The 19,573-nt window shown below is 47.9% G+C and overlaps 2 protein-coding genes across 2 annotated transcripts; one reads left to right on the forward strand and one right to left on the reverse strand.

Annotated features, from left to right (window-relative positions):
• Positions 1 to 1,050: 1,050 nt before the first annotated feature.
• LRP88_10850 (uncharacterized protein) lies at positions 1,051 to 5,402 on the reverse strand (the record flags this gene model as incomplete). The annotated part of the gene is made up of 6 exons (XM_083247298.1): positions 1,051 to 2,076; positions 2,658 to 3,001; positions 3,099 to 3,567; positions 3,925 to 3,959; positions 4,299 to 4,833; positions 5,010 to 5,402. 6 exons carry the CDS (start codon positions 5,400 to 5,402, stop codon positions 1,051 to 1,053), a joined length of 2,802 nt encoding a protein of 933 aa, XP_083096446.1.
• Positions 5,403 to 13,291: 7,889 nt separating this feature from the next.
• Positions 13,292 to 14,137, forward strand: LRP88_10851 (uncharacterized protein; the record flags this gene model as incomplete). The annotated part of the gene is made up of 2 exons (XM_083247299.1): positions 13,292 to 13,314; positions 13,768 to 14,137. 2 exons carry the CDS (start codon positions 13,292 to 13,294, stop codon positions 14,135 to 14,137), a joined length of 393 nt encoding a protein of 130 aa, XP_083096447.1.
• Positions 14,138 to 19,573: the final 5,436 nt, after the last annotated feature.

Genomic DNA, 19,573 nt, shown 5'->3' on the forward strand with positions numbered 1-19,573 from the left:
GTCGCTCTGCCTCGTGCTGTCGTGGTCGCAACTGAAGCTCTTTACCAAAGGGACCGCGTCTTCAGTAAGGTTCGAAAGGAGAGCAGCTACCGTACCTACCGCCAGCTTTACCCCGAACACATCCATAAACAACCCGGGCCGGCATACCCAGGGTTAGGTGTCCGAGCGCGCGTGTGGCTGATGTCAAAACCTGAAATATACAGCGCTATCTCATGCATCTTCTTCGAATTATCACACGGAATGACATCAAATCCCTCGTGATGCCCTTATGCAAAGGGTTAGGGCGAAACCCGCGGGAAATGAGGTGGCTTGCTCGTCACAGGCACTATGAAACTCTGCAAGCTTATCACAGTTTAAAACAACAAGGGTACTCTACCCCCAGTCCAGTTCTTTCCGGCCTATCCGCATCTTTTTCCCTGTGTTTTCAACCTTTACCAGTGTCTGACTAGCCATCAGTTCCAGCAGGAGCGTACAAGTGGTCGCGATAGGAACGATTTTGGCCTAGCCTAGCTGTATCAATAACTTCTCACGGGTTAAAAACAATACATTTGGTCAAAAATTATGGCTTTTATTATCATTACTATTATTTTAATTACTGCTGCTTATTGTTTATTTATTGCTGTGCGACTGCCGATGGTTCGCCGGATTGAATCGTATATCTTTTGGTATAGGGTATGGCTCGCTCGTCGTTCCCAGCTGCCGCCCCGCCTGCCCTGCGGAAGGATCAACGCTTACTTCCGGACGTCGCTACAGGCCCATCCATCCAGGATGATCTCTTTTGTGGCTGCGAGCTAAGGGCTTGTTCCTGGTGACGCTGGCGTTGTCGTCTCGCCCTAGTCATCTGGGATTGGCTAGGGCTTGGCCGCCCGTTCGGTAACGTTGTCCTGGTTGCTGGTGATTGGTGGATCCAGCCGTTCCCAACATCTCCCTTTGGTAGTTTCTGCAACGGACGGCCGACTTCAGCTGCAATGTAAGACTTCTGAGGAGGTGGCTGATAACCGTGATCCGCGGCATTCCTTGCATGTGTTCCGTCTTGGTGGCGGGGGCTTCTCAGTGCCGTCTCCTGGGCTGGAGGCAATCCAGCGAACGGCGGCAACGAAGGTGGCTGCTGTTGAGGATGTCTTGATGGCTGGCGCTGTTGCCGCCGCTGCTGCCGCTGCTGCATTCGGAGTAATAGGTCTTCTTCCATGGCCATTGTGCGCCCGCTGTCACGCTGTGCCCTGTCTGCCGTGTTGATCGGAACAAACCTTTGCGAAGATGGGGGCTCGATGATACGGCACCCTGTTGTTGACGGAGCACTTCATTCGGGACGTGGCTGATACGCTCGTCTGGCAAGTGCCGCTGCTGTTGCTGCTGATCATCGTGTTCGGAAATTGCAGTGGCGGACGTCATTCCTGCCAGGATCCTCTCGTACCCCTGGTATGCCGCCTGGATCGCTTGGAGTGCTTCGCCTGACCAAGGATTTCCTTCGTCAGACTCGTTGCTTTCCACTGCTTTGCGGCATCGATCGGAAGCCCATGCGAGGACAGCATGATCGATATAGGCACCAAGTTCGCTCGAGGCGTACACGCCTCTCAATGCAGGATTCTCCTTCACCTCGGGAATATTTCCCAGCTGACTACAGATAGCTCGTGTGATGGCCGAAGCCGGTGGTCTGTGGCGCATCTCAGTCTGCGGCTGGTGAATCGCGTCATCCGCGCCGATGCGTTCAGGGATCGAATCCTCCCACACCGGACGAAATGCAGGACCAACAGCGTGTTGGACGATGTGAAATAAGCCCATCCAGAGATCGCCGGTGCTGAAGCGTTCTGCATATTGCTCATAATGTTCTTCTGGCATCAAGTCGAGATAGTGTTTCGTCGAGGGATCCCTGAACTCGGTCATATGGCTGCGGACGTAGTCGAGGACCTGCCTTTCCAGGGTCCGTGAACGCAGGTCGAGCCAGGACGCGACATCGTCGGCGCCATCGACATCGTCGTCTTCTCTGAGCCGAGTCCACCAATCGTCTCCATAAGCAGTCGCCTTGAGACTTTTGATCGCAGGCACCAGGTCTTCTCGTCGTAAAGGCTTGTTGTTCTCGTGAAGACCGATGATATCAGCGGGTTGGGTGTTGACCCACCCCCCCACACGGGCCCCCCGCCCCGCGCCCCCCCCCCCCCCCTCCTCCTTTCGAAAAAAAAAAACCGCCCAACCAAAAAAAAAAAAGGGGGGTTTTGGTGGGGGGGGGGGGGAAAAACCGTCAAAGGGGCTTCCTTGTCAAGCGAGGTCAGAAATCCGGTTCGCCGTGTTGCCTTTGTGCTCGGTTTGCCAGTGGAAGGAACCGATGGAGTGGAGTTGCTATCGCCGCTGCTACTGTCCTCCTTGGGATAAAAGACTTGGTATACATCTGCAGCATCATAGGTGTCGTTTTTGAGACTGCAGGCGAGCATGGTCCAGTCTGAAATCTGAATGGACTCAGAGGCGGAGGCAGGAAGTGCCCTTAAAGTTTCGAGTATCTGATAGAACGTATCGAACCAATACTGCTCGTGCAGGACGATGGTACACCCAAGTTAGCCACATATTATTCTAGGCAAGGCTTGATCCGAGACTGTCTGGGGTGGGAGAGGTGAATGAATAAATGGTAGGTCCATCACGGATGTCAAGGGTGAGTTACTCACATCGTCCAATCTGTACCCTGCGATCTGATACCATTTTGAAATGTTGAATGTGGTTCTCCCCAGAGAGGTTCGACACCAGCGGGTAATGCGAGGTCTCCACCGCTCGCTTCTCCACAGCGTGACGAGACGGCTGATGGGAAAGCGAGCTTCACTTGTCAGGCACAGGATATCCAACATCCTTTTCTCGATACCCTTCTTGTTGACATTTTTCTCGGCAGAAAATAGAGTGGGGTCCCGGTCAAAGGCGGAGGCGAGCTGTAACCAGATCTGACCATGTGTATCGGGCAGGGTGAGATCGCGACGGTTGACACGAAGCTTGATGTCAAGTTCGACTGGTAGAGTGTCTGTGTATAAGGATGAGTATTGTTTGTTATGTATGTATAAGTAGTATATCAGGTAGAGAAGATCTGCGGATTGGGGGTGATTGAAGAGGGGTCACACCTTTGTCGTAAAATTCGCAAATCCACCACAAATCGCTCGAATCAGAATCCGTCTGTTTCACGTAGTCTTTCAGAGCCTCGATGCGATGCTGGCCGGCCATGAGCTCAGGTTTCTCGTCGCCGTTGAAGTCGGCCCAGTTTTTGAAGGATAGCACATGCTGACGTCGGTCTTGGGCAGTGCTCTGATCAGCGTCTGGGATGGCGTCGATCATTTTTTGAACGGCGGCAGCACTGCAGGAGACCTGGACGTAGTGCTGCTCGGCTCGACGTGCGAGGCCGCCATTCTGGAAAGAGCGACAAAGATGGGCGACGTGATTGCGGTCGAGGGGCCTGTTGTTGCCACGAGACCAGGCGGAATGGAGGAGATGGATGGGCAGCTCAGCGACGGCGAGGCGGTAGGGCTCCGCCTGTTTCCTCAGGGAATCGACCTCGGTGAAGGAAGGTGGAGGAGGCTTTGGTGACTTGGCGGGCTTAGGTGGTGATGATGGGGTATCGTCGGGGACGGGAAGTAGGGAGGAGAGGTGGATAGACGGGGTTCACGGGAAGGGTGGGTAGGGGTAGTTTTCAGCCGTTTGGAGGGCCGGGGATCGGGGTTGGATTTGGGAGGTAGAGGGCGACCAATTTTGATCATTGTTTGTGATGATTGATTGATGATTATTATTATTGGGATTTATTGTTTGTGATTTATTTTATTTGATGTGGGATGTGGAATTGTAAAAGGGTAAGAAGCAACAGGTGGGAAGAGATGAGGGTTCGGGTTATTATATTGAATGGGAGTGTTAAGGTACAGGGGGTGGGGAAGGTGACTAATTAAAAGAAAGGAAGACGGGAGACGGGAGACGGGAGACGGGAGACTTCTGGGCTGCTAGTCAAGAATTAGATGTCGTCAAGAAGTGGCCAAAGGAGCATAGATGGTAGTCAGGGAGAACGAATGAGAAAGGTGGAGGAGAGATGGAGGCTTAGAGGTTTGAGGAGGGGAGGGTGCGCACGGACACCTAAACCCAGGTTTAGGTGGGGAGGGCGTCCAAAAATGGCAAGTTTACTGGTAGGCTTCTAAAATATTAGGGGCTCGTGGTATGGATAGCCCAAAGACGCATAACTTTTAACCCTAACCGGGACCGGTTCGGGGTGATCTTTGACTGCAATAGAAGGCTCTTGCCGCCGCTAGTGGGCATGATGGCTAGGATTGGATTCCTATTACCCATAATGGCCTCTAGAATCGGCTTCTGGCCCTGCCGGAAGGTGGCGTTGGAGCCGAGTAGCCTCTGCAGCTCAAGGTCAAGGTCAACCTTGCGCAGCTGCTTCCAGCGGGCTGCTTGAAGCTGCTGGAAATGCTCAAGGTCAACGGCAGCTAGGCCTCTCTTTGAGCCCGAGGGGATAGTTGCCCTTGAGAAGCCAGGGGCAGAGGGGAAACCAAGCAAGAAGTGCCACTCTTCACTAAGAAGCCGGAAGCTTTGCCTGCGCTGATAGGTCTCAAAGTGGGCTTCTGTAAGCTGCCGGCCGTAGACGAGGTTGGAAGTCATGCTGCCATGGCCGGTCTGCCTATGGAGAATAGTATCTCTTTCTCCAGGGCCCTCTTCATCAGAGCTGCTTTCGCTATCTCCGTGGTCGACTTCGCTATATAGCCCCTGGCTAGTAATAGCTGCATCGCGGATATAGCGGCGGCCTAGGGCGATAGCTATATGCCGCCAGCTACTGATAGTAAGAGACTCAATGCCGGCTAGCTTGCCCCAGCGCTTAAGGACCCGGCTAAGCCTAGCCGAATTCCAAGAGCCTGCTGCAAGCCCTATATGCAGCCTAGGGTTATCAGCCTGGCTGCCTCTCAGGGCCCCAAAGGGAGAGTCTCTGGGGCTATAGAAGCCTAGCTCGGCCTGCAGCTGCTGCAGCTGGGGGTTATCCCTAGGGCCTCTACCTTCTTGCTAGAACCCTCATCGCCATCTAGGCCAGAGGTCTTCCAGAGAAAGGGGGAAAAGGAGCCCTGAGAGCTGGGGTCAAAGTTGGCCTGCATAGCTTCCCAGAAGGGCAAGATAAGCCAGAGATAATAGACTAAAAGGGTGCTAACCTCCTGAGGAAGAAAGCGGTGAATAACCTTGAGTCTCTCTGACCTAGAAAAGCCCTTGTGAATACCAGTAACTAGCATAACTAGCCCTTGGTCTAGGAAGATATTGCGGATGCCCCCTGCGGCGGTATTGCGGTGCCGAAGAGTCAAGAGCTCATTTGACCTAGCCGGAAGACCGCTGCTCAAGTGGATCAAGAAGGCTAGCAGCTCAAGCAGCTTCTCGATGCTTTGGCTATAAGAAGACATAGCCCTAGCTTCTGGGGTTATAGAAGAGCTACTAGAGCTTCCAAACCAGCGGGCCTTGAGAATAGGGTCTTCCCAGAGAAAGGAAAAAAGCCAGCTCTTAGTGCCTCCCTAGCTACCTCATAGAGGCTATCTAAAAGGAATAACCCACTGAATTATCAGTAGGGTTATCCTGGATAGAATCCCAAGGGATAGAAGGCACTAGGGCTGGCTGGCTATCCTCAAGGTATAGCTCTCTTGCATAAGAAGCCCCTGGAAGAGAAGAAGCCGGGCTTCATCTAAGGCCGCTTGCAGTATATGCTGCAGGCTAGGAAGGCTAAGCCGGTTGCCTCTATAGAGGATAGTCTCCCCTTCCCAGCTGATATAGCCGGGCTGGGCCGTGTTGGCCTTGGCAGCTATTCCATAGCTACGCAGCCGAAGGATAAACTGCATAGGGGTCGTATCAGCCCCAGCCGGGCTATTTAGCATGCACCTAGTTACGAGCTGTTGCACCAGCTCAAAATAACCAGGGCTCGCCTCTCGAGCTTCTAGAAGAGAGCTTCCAAGCTCGGCATGCTGCTGGATAGCCTTGTCTCTTTTTCTAGCTACTTCCCGCAGGATAAGTAGCCTAGAAATAGATACTAAGGCAGAGAGAAAAGGGTAAAGGTCTCAAAGCCTAGCCAAGAGCCATCAGGGGATATACTAAGCACAGTAAGAAAGGAGACCATGACGCTATTAAATTCACTATCCTTAGTCTGATGATCTAGGATCGAGATGAAAAGCGCCAAGGTCCTTTCTTTTACCCCCTTATAAAGCCCTATAACCTTATGGCTAGAGAAGTTGCCTTTAGCTGAGAGCCAGGCCTCTTCTAGGTCATCAAGGTTATCAGATAGAGCCTTATAGCTAGCTAGCTGCTGCTGGCTTGCTTTGAAAGGTGGCCTCTCTGCGGGCTCAAGGTTAAGGCAGCGGAAGGTATAGACTAGAAGCTGCTTTGCTACTATGGCATAGCGGTCTTGCGTAGCCTTCTTATACCTATAGCTAAAGGGCTTCTTTGCTGGCTGCGAGGCATCTTGCCGGTTAACCTCAAAGAGAGCATTCAGAGGAATCTCATTAGAAGCTATAAGGCCTATAGCTTCTTGAATAAGCTCCTCAAAAGCCTGCAAGAGAAAAAAAGCAATCTAGCTCAGAGGTCTCTTTTAGAGATTCTTTAGTTAGGGTAAGGTCAAGAGAAAGCAGCTCTCTTAGGAAATCCTTTTCCCCACTAAAGTCAGCTAAGTGCCTTGCTGATCCTAGCCTTCGAAGCCAAGGGTTAGGAGCAGTAAAGTCATTTAGCTGCTCTATAGCCTCGGCCTCCTTGCTTCTGATAGCTAGGGCTTGGGCCTCAAAGGCAGCCTTGGCTTCTAGAAGAGAGAGAGCTTTAGAGCTGTCACTTTCTAGCAAGACCTCAAAGTATTCACTGCGAGGCCCTTGCTTGAAGAGTTGCTGATAGGCTATGCCGGCTCGCCAATAGCTTTCAGTAGCTATAGAAGGCTGCGAGGCTGCTGCCTTAGAAGGCCGGCCCTTTTGACCCTTCTGTTTGACCTTGTGAAAGGCCCGTAAGTGCTCTCTAATTCGGCGTAGCTGGGAGCCAATATAGAAGCAGCTAGGCTCAAAGGTACAGCGGAAGCCCTGTTGCATAGGCTCTCCAAGTTGTGAGATAGGAGGGCCTGGAGGAATAGGCTTAGGTAGCCTTATAAGGTCCTTCTGGCCCTGAAGAAGATCAAGCTTAGTAGCTTGCTCTAGGGTAGGCTTGATCTCTTGGAGGGAAAGCTGATGAGGCTGTTGGCGGAGGTGTTGTTGAATTTGGTTGAAAAGAACTGCGGTTTTGCAAGTCTTGCAAATTAGAAGGGAAAAAGCAGGGATATAACTAAAATAATCCATAATTATAAGACTTATAGATAATTAAGATATAGATAGATAAGGCTTTTAGATAATAAAGATAGAAATAAAGATAGAAATTAAAAGTAAATAATTAAGAAGAATTTAAGTCTATATAAAAGAGTAAAAAAAAGAAAAAATATAGAGGTTAAAGCTTATTGGCTAAGGAATTGCCTTAATTGTGGCTGGCGAGGTGGTTAGTGTGGCTAGATAGCTAAGTTGTGGCGGTGGTTGGTGATTTTTAGCGTAGCGCTAATTGCACTGACTACCCCATCAAAATTCCTCTTTTTTATCTTTAAATAATTCTAAAAAAATTAAGAAATAAGATATAAGAAAAAGGACTTTATTTCTAAAATCCTTATAGCTTAAAGTTATATATATCTCTTTTATAGAGCCTTAACCCTATAGGAACCCTCTTTTTTAGAAAACGTCGGCTGGTCGAGAAAAAAAACGTCGGCTGCCCCATGGTCTGCTAGCGTAAAAAATTTCCCCCATACAAAAAAAACGTCGGTAGCTCAGCCGACGTTTTTAATAGATGATAGGGTGGCCATGAAGGCGATCCTAATGACCTCCTATCGGCCAAATATGCTCTTGCCCCTCCAGCTAGGCGTAAATAGCCCAGGCGGAGTTGAACCCGCTATTTTCCTTCTTTATGAGGCTATTGCAGGCCCAAATGAGGCTAATTTCCAGCAGCTAGCCTCCATCGACCTTGCCAATGCCTTCAACTCAGTAGATAGGGCTTCTATAGCTGCCTCAGTAGCTACATACGCCCCCACCTTCTACAAGGCAGCGGCCTGGGCCTATAATGACCCTTCTGTCTTGGTCACAGAAGACGGGTCAGCCATAGCCTCGGCAAAGGGCGTTAGGCAAGGCGACCCTCTCGGACCTCTTCTTTTTTCCCTCGCCTTTCGGCCTACTCTGGAGGCCTTAGCTGAGAAGCTACCTGGGGCAACCTTGGTGGCCTACCTAGATGACCTCTATATTCTCAATAAGGCTCCGCACGGCACCCTGGAGGCAGCTAAGGAGATCATAAAGGGCTCCCCCTTTAGCCTTAACCTGACGAAAAGTAAGGAAAAGGCTATAGAGGACCTTAAGCTAGAAGGTTTAAAAGCCTTGGGCACGCACATAGGCCCTATCCGGCCTAGAAGAGCCTTCTTACAAGATAAACTAGCTTCCCTGCAGGAAGCCCTAGAGGCTCTGCAGGATCTCCCCAAGCAGCACTCTTTACTTCTTCTTAGAAGTAGTATTCAGCTCCTTCTTAGGCACCTTCAGAGGCAGCTAGACCCGACTGGGCTAGAAGACCTCTGGGAAGAAGCCGATACTCTGATAAGAGAAGCCATTCTAGCCCTAGTGGCAAGAACCCCGAGTGAGTGCCCCAAGGAGCCCAATCCGAGTCTGATAGCCCTCCCAGTCAGAGAGGGAGGCCTAGGAATACCCTTACACAAAGACCTAGCCCATGACCTCTTCCTGGCAGCCAAGGAGGCCTCGCAGCCCACCATAGACCTCATCCGGAAACTCCCAGCCCCTTCTAGCCCTAGCGGTAGCCCAGGCCCTAGGCTAGGAAGAACAGCACAGCAGGTGCTAAAGGAAGCAAACAAGACCAGGCTGGCAGGTTTTCTGGAGAACCTCCCCTCTAGCTACAAGCATGCCAGGTTAGAAAACGCTAGCTATCTCGGCCGCAAGTGGCTTGGAGTCTTGCCCACCTAAAAAGCCCTATCCTTTACAGACTCTGAGATCACTGAGGCCCTCCGAAGCCGGCTCTTCTATCCAATCAAGCCCATCAACTTACCTTGTAGCTCTTGCGGAGCTATAGCTGCTTTGGGCCACCAAGATACCTGCAAGGGTGCGAATAGAAGGTGGATTGCAAGGCATGATGCTATAACTAGGGCCTTTGTCAGAGCTCTGAGCAGCCAGCCTATCCTAGAGGTCGAGAAAGAACCCCTGGCCCACCCAGAAACTAGCCTAAGAGCCGACTTTGCTATTACCCTTGGAAATAGCCGCTATTTCTATGACATCCAAATCGTTGCTATCTCAAAGGATTCAGCCAAAGATGACCCTTATAGCACCTTAAAAGAGGCTGCCGATGAAAAACGCAGAAAATACAAGTCCCTCGGGGCTTTCTTTCAGCCTCTTATCTTTTCCGCAGGTGGCCTTATGGACCTAGAGACAGCTAAAGCCTATCAGAAGCTCCAGGACCTTATCGGCCCCTTCGCAGCTAACCAGCTAGACTCCTCTATTAGCCTTGCTTTGACGAGGACTAGGGCAACCTCAGCGGCTTCCATAGCCCGAGATCCCTCTAGCAACTTAGCTAGGTCAATCTGGAATACTTCTAGGGCTTCTTAAAGCTCTTCTTTACTCTCTACCTCTTATCTCTTATTCTTTATCTCTTATTTCTTATCTCTTACCTCTTATTTTTTATCTCTTATTTCTTATATTTTATCTCTTCGCCTTTTCTTATTAGCTACATTTCTCTTTCTTAGCTACCTCTCTCTTTCTTAGCTATCCCCCTCTTTCTTAGCTATATCTCTTATATCTCTTTTATACTCTTATTTCTCCTTTTTCTTATCTCTTTATATCTCAGAAAAATCTCCTCTCTTTAGTCTATAAGCTATATCTTTAGCTAGAAGAAACCCTCCGGGCAAAATAGCTTAGGTAGTCAATACTAACCCCAACCATAACCCTTTCGCCGAAAGATGAGCCTGCAATAGTGGTTAGCCTTCTAAGAGGGCCAGACCGTTGATTAGCTTATACGGGGGATTAGCGGCCCGGTTTCTAGCACTTTGCTTCTTTAGTTCATCGACCGGCTGCGGATCATATATCGCAAGAAGCTACATAGTCGACTTTAATATATCTCTAACTAACCAATGCAGCTTAGACCATAGATACCTCTTCTAGCTCTTTCCCTATGGGATTAGGTAGGTCTTATATAGTAGGCAGATAATAACTCGGTAGTCTAGGTCATAGTGGAATAATATATTAATCCCTATCTTAGTTATTATATATTTAAGGTTACTCTACTTAGTTAAAGCTCTCTTAGGTAATAATAGAGATAAGATAGGATAAAAAACTAATTAAATATCTTAATTAATTATAATTTTAATATAAGGAAATAAAAAGAAGAAAAAAAGAGAGAGAAAGAGAGAGAGAATTAATTTATTATTTATAATTTTAAGTTATCTTTTTATTCTCTCTCCCCTCTCTTTTACTTTTTTTTTTTTTTTTTTTTTTTCTTTTTATTATTTATTTTACTTACCTCCTTGCTATTATTATATATATATTACCGGGGAAAACCCCTCTTACTAAAGCACGCCTCCTACCTTATATATTCTCCTCCTTATTGCTCTATTTAGCTATTCTAGCTAAGCTTACCTTATTATTATTATAATAGCTGCTTTTAATTGCTTTTATTAATCTTTTTTTACTCTCTTTTCTCTTTTCTTTTCTCTCTTTGCCCCCCCCTCCTCTTTATAATTTATCTCTCTCCTTCTCTCTCTTATCTCTTATCTATTAAATTATCTTTTCCTTTAGGAACTAGCCCTACTAAAATCTAATAATTCCATTAGTCAGAATTCTTCCTCTTTCACCGAAAGAGTTCTCCACTTTGCCAAGGCCTAACCCTAAGTATCCTCCCCCGCCAATTTAGCTATGCGGGGTACTTCCCTAATCCGACAGGGGTTTCCTCTTTCGCCGAAAAAGCTGAGAGCCATAGGGGCTAGAAACCCTCTTCGTTGTTGGTCATTTCGTCCCTGATGCTCGATAGATCGATAGCTGGGTCCCAGGAGAACATCATTTCGGTACATAACCTAGCTGCCTCCTTGATGAAGTGCTCTAGCAGCCATCGGAACTGGCCCATAGAGATTAAGATCTCATCTCCCAGGGAAACAACCTGCCTATTATCGCTCCAGCGGAGGAGGCAAGGCGGCGTATCCGTCCGGGACATGACATAGCCGAAATTGCATAGGCTTAGCAATTCTTCCAATGGGGACTATGACTCCATCACTATATACTGCCTCCGAATCGGCTATAGTCTATTAAGCTGGCCTATACGCGGTCGTCGCTAAAGGGCGAGGGTATAATATGCCCGTAGAGGGAAGGCATATTCAAGGAAGAGGAGGCAGAGTATATAGATCAACCCGGAGAGTATTGATGTATAGGACCTAGCCGGTAGGAAGGCACTATCCGGTGATAATAAGAAGCCTAGGATACCACTAAAATAGATCAGCACCGTCGTTTATGGTTAGCCGTCGATTACCGGCTAGGTGGCAAGTACTAGAGTCAGGCCAAAAAGTAACTCAACTAGTTCTTCAGGGGATCCTCTAGCGGCACTAGTACTAGCCTCTTCATCGATTATTTCGTTATTACTTATTTCACCTAGGTTATTCATCCACATAGTAAACTCTCTATCTTCGTCCTCCTTATTATTATTATTTTTATCGTCGTCGTTATTATCCTTCTCTTTCTTCTCTTCCTCATCGTCCTCCTCGTCCTCCTTAAGATTGCCCTCATTATCCTCGTCTTAATCCTATCTATACTCCCCATGCCCTACAGCCGTTTAGCCACGTCGAGCCGAACCCTTATACTTGCCGGCGAGCTTCTCTAGGGCGGCTGAGTCCCCAACTGCCTCATGGGCCCAGATAGCATCTAAGAACTAGAGCTACTTCTTATTTAGCGCCAGGCCCGCAGCCTATATGCGCGTATCAGGTGGCATTTGATAGAGCCGAAAGACCATCACTAGGCATCTTTTAAGCAGAAGTTAATACTTGCCTGATAATAATGCCTGCTACACGAGCGTAAAGGGCTTACTGTTTTGTTGGAGGAACAGAACACACCAACCACAGCCAGTTTGTATGGTCGTGTAACTTTTCTCAAAGACTTCTGAAGAAGGATCCCACACACTTCTCGGTGAGGCAAACACAATATAAAATAGTAAGGGCAATTAATCAATTGATAGCAACGGAGATTTGGTCAGAGAAAGAGCCCAAAAGCTGCTCCTTTCTCATTGACCATGATGACAGTGATGATGATGCTGATGGCCGAAGGCAACTGGTCTCTGACCTTTTTCTACGTACAGGAAATTGCTCAATGGCCCAAAATGGCTTAGCACCTTTTTCCCCCAACTCACTGTAGATAGACGAAGTTTACGTGCTTCAGAGCCAGTAGAGCACATACTGGCTCGTCTTTCTTACTATCTCCTCGCATCGGTTTATCATCACGTCGGCGAGACAGACAAGGGAGGCAATCCTATCCTTATCCCCACCTAGACTTATAAGATCTTTATTAAGCCCATATACTCCACGTCGTCTAAGGAGGTATTCCTATCCGCCAGGGGAGGTAAACGTCTATATCATAGCCGCGAGCACTTAACGGCGGCCCCTGCCTCTGTATGTCTAGTCCCAGCCAGTTCTTTCTATCTAGGGCCGCTATAGTGCGAACGCCGTTATCTCCCCCGCCGGCTCCGCCGCAGCGGGACGCTATCATCTATTGAGTTCCCGCGTCAGCATGGCTCGCAAGTGGGCCTGAACTGCCGGGCTATCTACCGGCCGGACGATATTTCCACCTCGCTTAATAATCCAGTATTTTCGCGTTGACTTAGTCATCTATATCTATAGATAGATATATTCAAACTACTAGTCAAGATCGCGGCGGGGACGGGGTCAAGCATAATCGGCTCTGAAATAGCAGTTATCCAGCGGGCTAGATAGATGGCGCCGTATTAGCTAGCGACTAATAGTGCGGAATAGGCAGTAGATATATGCAAAGCCTTCATAGACTCGCAACTCGTTATGCTCGGGAGATCTATTGGCTTAAAGTGGCGCCTCATCGGGGTCTAGAAGGCCAGGCGGAGATAAAGACTTAAGAAGTCAGCTTAGCCCTTTCCTTACCTCGGTGGGAATATTATGCTTATCGCGAAGATATATCATGACACGTGACGGCCCATTAGATAGTGCGAATTTGCAATCATCTTAGGTGCAGTTCAAGACACGCGCTCTAGCATCATGGAAGAGGTTAAGGTTACTAAGTAGCTCCTAGGTAGCCATTCTACTAATAGCGGCTATTTCTATTTCTACTTATAGTAAGCATAGGCATAATACTATATATAAAAGAGGTAAGACGAGAGAGGAAGGAGAGGAGTAGTAGAGGGATATCTCTAGACGTAATACGTGCACGGGCCATATTTAAGGTAATTTAATGAAATATAATAAGACGCGACGCATGCACAGACGACCCAGCAACGTACATAGACCAGTTTCTATGTAATTGAACGAATTACCAGCACGACTGCGTACAGTAGGGTTAATAAAATATAAAACCTAGGCTTCATAGGTAAGCTACTAGTGCCGCGCTAAATCCCTATAGAAAAAAATCCTTAGGTTAGCTAACCCCTGATTATAATATATAGTAGGGACCTAAGTGCTTGGGTTGAGAAAGAAACAACGCCGCCTATCGGAACATCATATACTATCACACACAGGCAAGTCAAGATTTCCACCATTGCAGCACAGCGCAAGGGCATCCAGCCAGTTGTGGGCTTGACTTCCAACGGCAAGACTCCAATTAGGGTCAGAGTCGGACAATCAGTGGTTTTCAAGGCGCACATTGAGGTTTCTGCCAGCACTGGATCCGTCACCTCGGTTCAGTGGGATTTCGAAGGAACTGGCGACTTTGTCAAGAAGGGCTTTAGAAAGGCCAAGGGTAATATGGATGTGACTGTTTTTCGCAAGTACCAGAAGCAGGGCACTTATTATGCTGCGGCCCGGGTTGCTTCTAACCGCAAGGGAGATGCAAAGACTCCCTATGCCCAGGTCCAGAACATTGGCCGCATGAGGATAGTTGTTATCTAGTTTTAAGCGTAGCGAAACATAACTCACTTTACTATAATTAACTTAGCCTAAGAAATAATAACATTTAATTATTAAGTTAGTCGAGATCTGGGATCGGTAAACTATTTACAAGCCCCGCTTTGAACCCTAACTTCTTCATTGCATCTAAGCTTTGTCTCTCCTTCTGATCTCGAGCCTCATCCTCCGATAAGAGCACAAAGTCGTATGTGATCATCTGATAGTCGTTCCCCACATTCCCGTACCTTGTAGCTGTTGTTTCATCGACTGGTGTAGGATCAACGATTAAAGAGGACTTGACACCAAACACGGCGTCGCTGTTGATGTACTGGTCTCGTTTAAGATACAAAGCTGTTATCAGTCGATCAAACCCTGGTTTCTCGAGCATGAAATGCATGTGCCCAGGTCGATAGGGATGTCGATTGACCTTTTGAAGAAGTTGTCCCACAGGTCCGTCATGCGGAACTAGGCCGGATTGTTCTCAGCAGATGCGTCAGACATTCATAGAAGTGTTTACAACTTACTTGGGTAGCTGACTGGGACTATTGCTTTGAGCCAAAACACGCCCTCTCCGTCACTTTTTACAACACCTCTGCCGTCCGGCTTCGTGTAACTCGCGTATTAAACATCATAGTTACCAGAGGAATCAGTTTCCCAGATATCAACAAGAACATCAGGAATGGGGTTTCCCTTGGTATCCTTGACGGTACAAAGAACCAACAAGTTGTCTCCGTTGATATCGGTTGAAATCTGTTCCCCGTTTCGAACATGATGTGCGTCGTGAGTGTGGAAAGGGCCGAGAACGGTCCCTTCAGTTGCATTTGGAGGCTTCGGATGATCCATACAATCTACCAGAATAGACAGCCCTAAGACATCAGAAAGCAGTATGAACTCCTGATGATGAAGTATGTCGGCTCGCGTCAGTGGTCAGTGAGATACTTTGAGCAAGTTATACCTGTCTAACATCGCTACAGATTTGTCCCACAGCGGTGAGAAATGTTATTCCTTCTTCCCATTCTGCGCTGCTTAGCCCTAAAAGCAAAATTAATCAGTTAGCGGTTCTTATTAGCCATTAAATATATTGTTCTCATAGTCTGTTCATGTATGGGTGATAATGGAAAGTAATGCAAGAATATTATGAGCTGAAGAAGACGGCTCCACTTACTTGTTTCCTTAGCAAAGTCGTGCAAATGGGTGACGATACGTTCCAATAGAAACTTCAGACGTGGATTTGTTGTCTTGGCATTTGCTAAGATCGCATTTTCTGTAATATTTTCCTCTGACATATTCAAAACGTCATGCGCATGAGATTCTGAAGAAGGCATTGTGATTGAAGATGACACTAGGGCTGAGCCATGACTGATACTGATCTTGATTGTTATAAGAATCGAATTTAACTTCATGGGTAGTGATCCGTCTTCCTTCCAGCAGTGGTCGAGTATTCTAAACTTGCGCCGCTAGTTCGGCGTAGCGACAGGTCGGACCGTTCCCCGCCCCCATTCGGTCCGATGAAGGTCCTCCTCTCAGGGAGCATTCCACAGATCTCGGAGACGATGATAATGGTAGTACCTCCGCTATATCTTCGGCCTCAAAGCCTCAAAAGCTTCTGCGACACGTCCGTAGGTGATGCCGCCTAGCCGGCTGATCGGTCGGAGAATCTGAATAAGTTGCCGTGTTAGCAATCATTCCGACGAGAACAGCAACAAATGACTATGCATACGTACCGCCGGGTCAACAAGACTCTTTTCGGGATTTAGGGCGTCCTGTCGTATCCAAAATCGTGTCCCCTCTAGCACCACCATTGTCCCTGTCTTTTTCCCTGAAGTATTCCGGCTGCTGTATTCCTTGAACATATCCAACTTGGCCTCAATGCTCACGACTGCTTCCCCGACCCGTGCTGGACGGACCGTTTCACAGTCATGGACCGGCGTCAGCCCACTCAGATCCCATTCCGAAACGCCATATGGGGCACTGGCACTTGTTGCATTGGCGGCTTCGGCAAACCCCTCGGAAATAATATTGATGACACATTCACCGGACTCCACAATGTTTCGTAGTGTGTCTTTGGCATGCTCGATGCTGCCCACGAATCCCACGATGAACAACGGCGGATCGTGGTTGATCATGCTAAAATAGCTGAACGGTGCAAGATTAGTCGACGTACCATCGGCGCTGCATGTGCTGATGAATGCGATAGGCCGAGGCACTATAGACGAGATGAGTATCTTGTAATTGAAAGCAGCTGGCCGGTCAGCTTCGTAAGGGTCGATAGCCACATGAGGCACCATATTCATGTTAGGGTCCAAGCCGTTAGAGCCGTCTCCTGCTTTCCAGTTCGGGTCTGCCGTCTTGGTGTATCGGAAACTTTTAGATGGGTCCCAATCCGGCCGAGAAGCCTCGACTTGTTGGAAATCCGGGTGGGGGTTGTGTTTGATCGGTTCAACCATGATGATTGTAAGGTAAAGACCAACGAATTTAGTTTGATGTAGTAGTAAGAGTCTGAAACGCAATAATGCAATGCAGTAAAAGACCTGGTAATACCAAAAGCATTATCTGCTTCCTACCTTATCCATCTACCCAGATATAAGAAGTTTTTATTCACAACTGGTGACCCGGGGGGTTTCCGGAAGTGGGTCCCCCACTCGGAAGTCCGGTCTAGTCAGTTGAAGCCATGGAGAAGCCGTGTTATCAAGTCAAAACCTACATCTGCACTCGAAAGGCTTGGGGACATTCACTTCCTGATTCCATATCGTTTGCACATCCAAATCCATCATGTCTACCAATTTGAAAACAGTTGTTGTCCTAGGTGGCTCTTACGTAGGATTAGTAGGTCATCCTTGTGCTTTGTTGTTTTGCACTCACAGGTGGGCTTACTACGACAGGCTACCACGAAAGCTCTTGCTAGCGTTTTGCCAGCTACACATCGGGTAAGCAACCATAAGATGTTGTGAAGCGTTGTTTCATATTGACTTCGTGGTATTAGATCCTCCTCGTGGAGCCACATAGCCATTTCCATCATTTATTTGCATTTGTGTGTGGCGCTGTTATCATTGTCAGACGATTGTCACTGATTCTCATAAATTAATAGCCACGTTTTGCTGTTTTACCATCACATGAGCATAAGGCTTTCATTCCTTATTCCAACATCTTTGCAGGCTCCAAAAACCCCGAATCCCATGCTGTTGTCAAGGCACGAGCTACAGCCGTCTTGGCAAATCAATTGTTTCTTGATCGGGAGTGGCAGAATTCCAGAGAGATCCCATTCGACTACCTAGTGATTGCTACTGGAACCAAACGACCAGCTCCTTTCGATATGCCGAGCGACGACAAGTCAAATGCAATTAACTACCTGCAGGCCTATCAGAAGCGTGTTGCAGAAGCTCAATCAATCCTCATTGTGGGAGGAGGCGCTAATGGCGTGCAAATAGCCGCAGATATCAAGGAATTATATCCGGAAAAGGATGTTATCTTGGCGCATTCTCGACAACAACTGATGCCAGATTTCCACCAAGATTTAGACGCACTTATTAAAAAAAGATTCAAGGAGCTCGGAGTCAGGTGAGAGAGCATCTTTCTACTATAAGCTAAGGTATTGACATATGGACAGCCTCATACTCGGCTGTCGGGTTGTCACAACTTCGACTAACACAGGAACTAGCGGAAATTCCCCTATGTTAAGGACTGAGCACGGCAAAACCTTGGTTCCAGACCTTGTAATCCCCGCCGTTGGGCAAGTGCCGAATACAGAATTTCTCGACGGACTGACCGTGGAACCTGGGACTCTTATTAATCCCGCCAACGGTTTCCTCCGAGTAAAGCCCACGCTTCAACTTGACGCTGCTCAATATGCGAATATCTACGCTGTGGGAGACGTAGCAGACACTGGTGCTCGAAAGGCAGCCCGACCAGGCGTGGCTCAAGCCGAATGTGTCGCCAAAAACATTGTTTCAGCCATCGATGGTAACGAGCCTAATGACAAGATAACGGTCACACCTCCTGGTATTCATCTGACATTGGGTTTGGTATGTTGCCAAGTGTTACACAACACGGAAAGTCCTGACGTCCCTTTTAGAAACAAAGTGTCATCTTTCGTAACCCAAACCCTTCAGAGGGTCGCCTGGAACCGATTATCACCATGAAAGATGAGTATGTGGCTTCTCCAGATACAGTTCAATGATATATCCAGCTAATATTGGATAGTGGCCTTGATGATATGGGTATTGATAGAGTCTGGATCAGGCGAGGAATTGAGGTCAAAGACCCCGAAGAATATTTCCTATAGAAGACAGCTTTCACTGAGCTACTCATAAATAGAGTCGGTTTACAATTGCGTTGGACATATTTGAACCTTGCGACGACTGACGGACTTTTGGAGATTACCGAAGTCCAAACAACCAAAATTGATCAGACGAACTATTTACCAATATCCTAGCGCTTACAGCCCAATGAATGAACTACTGACTGTGCTCTCTTTATATAAGGTATCCAAGTGTCCAGAAACGATGATGAGAGAACTATTCAATTAAGCATTTCATCTACGCGTTAAGAACAACAACTAAACGACCTCCCCCATATTCTCACAAGAATTATGTCAGCTATGGACAGCAAAACCTTCAAATTCCACACCTTCTTTCTCAAATGGATCGATCTAGTCACTGCCGTTGGAGGAGCATATCTCAACTTCTGTTACGCAACTTTGTTCGGACCCGCGTATCAACGGACTCACGTGCCCCAGGCCTTTCGGCGGGGTATCATAAAGGAATCCTTTGTCTTTCGCCACGGCTGCCATCATTCTGATTCTAGCAAGCTTCAGTACAATACAACCATTTTGCCTACCTAGCTTTCCGTGACCTAAGAGATCACAACCGTAACAACTTCACTGATCCAACTGGCGCCCTCAATGGCCCCTAACTCAAAGTACGATCCATATCAAGCCTTTCTGTCGCAGGGTAGGCATGATCTTCGCGGCCTCATGAAACAACTGCGTTAGTAATCTAGCCGTATGCTTTAAGTAACTCTGCGGGATGGAATACCCCGCACAAGAGACAACAATCAATCAACACACTGCTGCTGCTCATTATCGTTTACCTTACCCTTTGATCTTTTTAGCACGCTCAGTGCGACACTTTCTCTTCCACCGTAGCGGCGGCCTTGCTTCAGTAGTTGCTTTCCTTTCCGCCACTATTACACGATATTTCAAAGATATCACAGTATGGGGGATTCTACAGTTTTCACTATTGCTGTCCGATCTGGCCGGTATCAGCGGAGTGGGCTCTGCCATGGCGCGCCAAGGTAGGCTTGGAGGAACCTGGACTTCGGATCACTTGGTCTGTGGTGGATCGTACATCTTCTTGGCTTTGGTTCGACGACATGAATGTCTATGAGTGGCTAATTAGCGGGTATTTGAAACATCATATGATGATGGGATTTGTAATAGAC

This window comes from Fusarium phalaenopsidis (assembly GCF_050370095.1).
Source record: "Fusarium phalaenopsidis strain FUZ10S chromosome Unknown contig_32306, whole genome shotgun sequence".
NCBI classification, from domain to species: Eukaryota; Fungi; Ascomycota; class Sordariomycetes; order Hypocreales; family Nectriaceae; genus Fusarium; species Fusarium phalaenopsidis.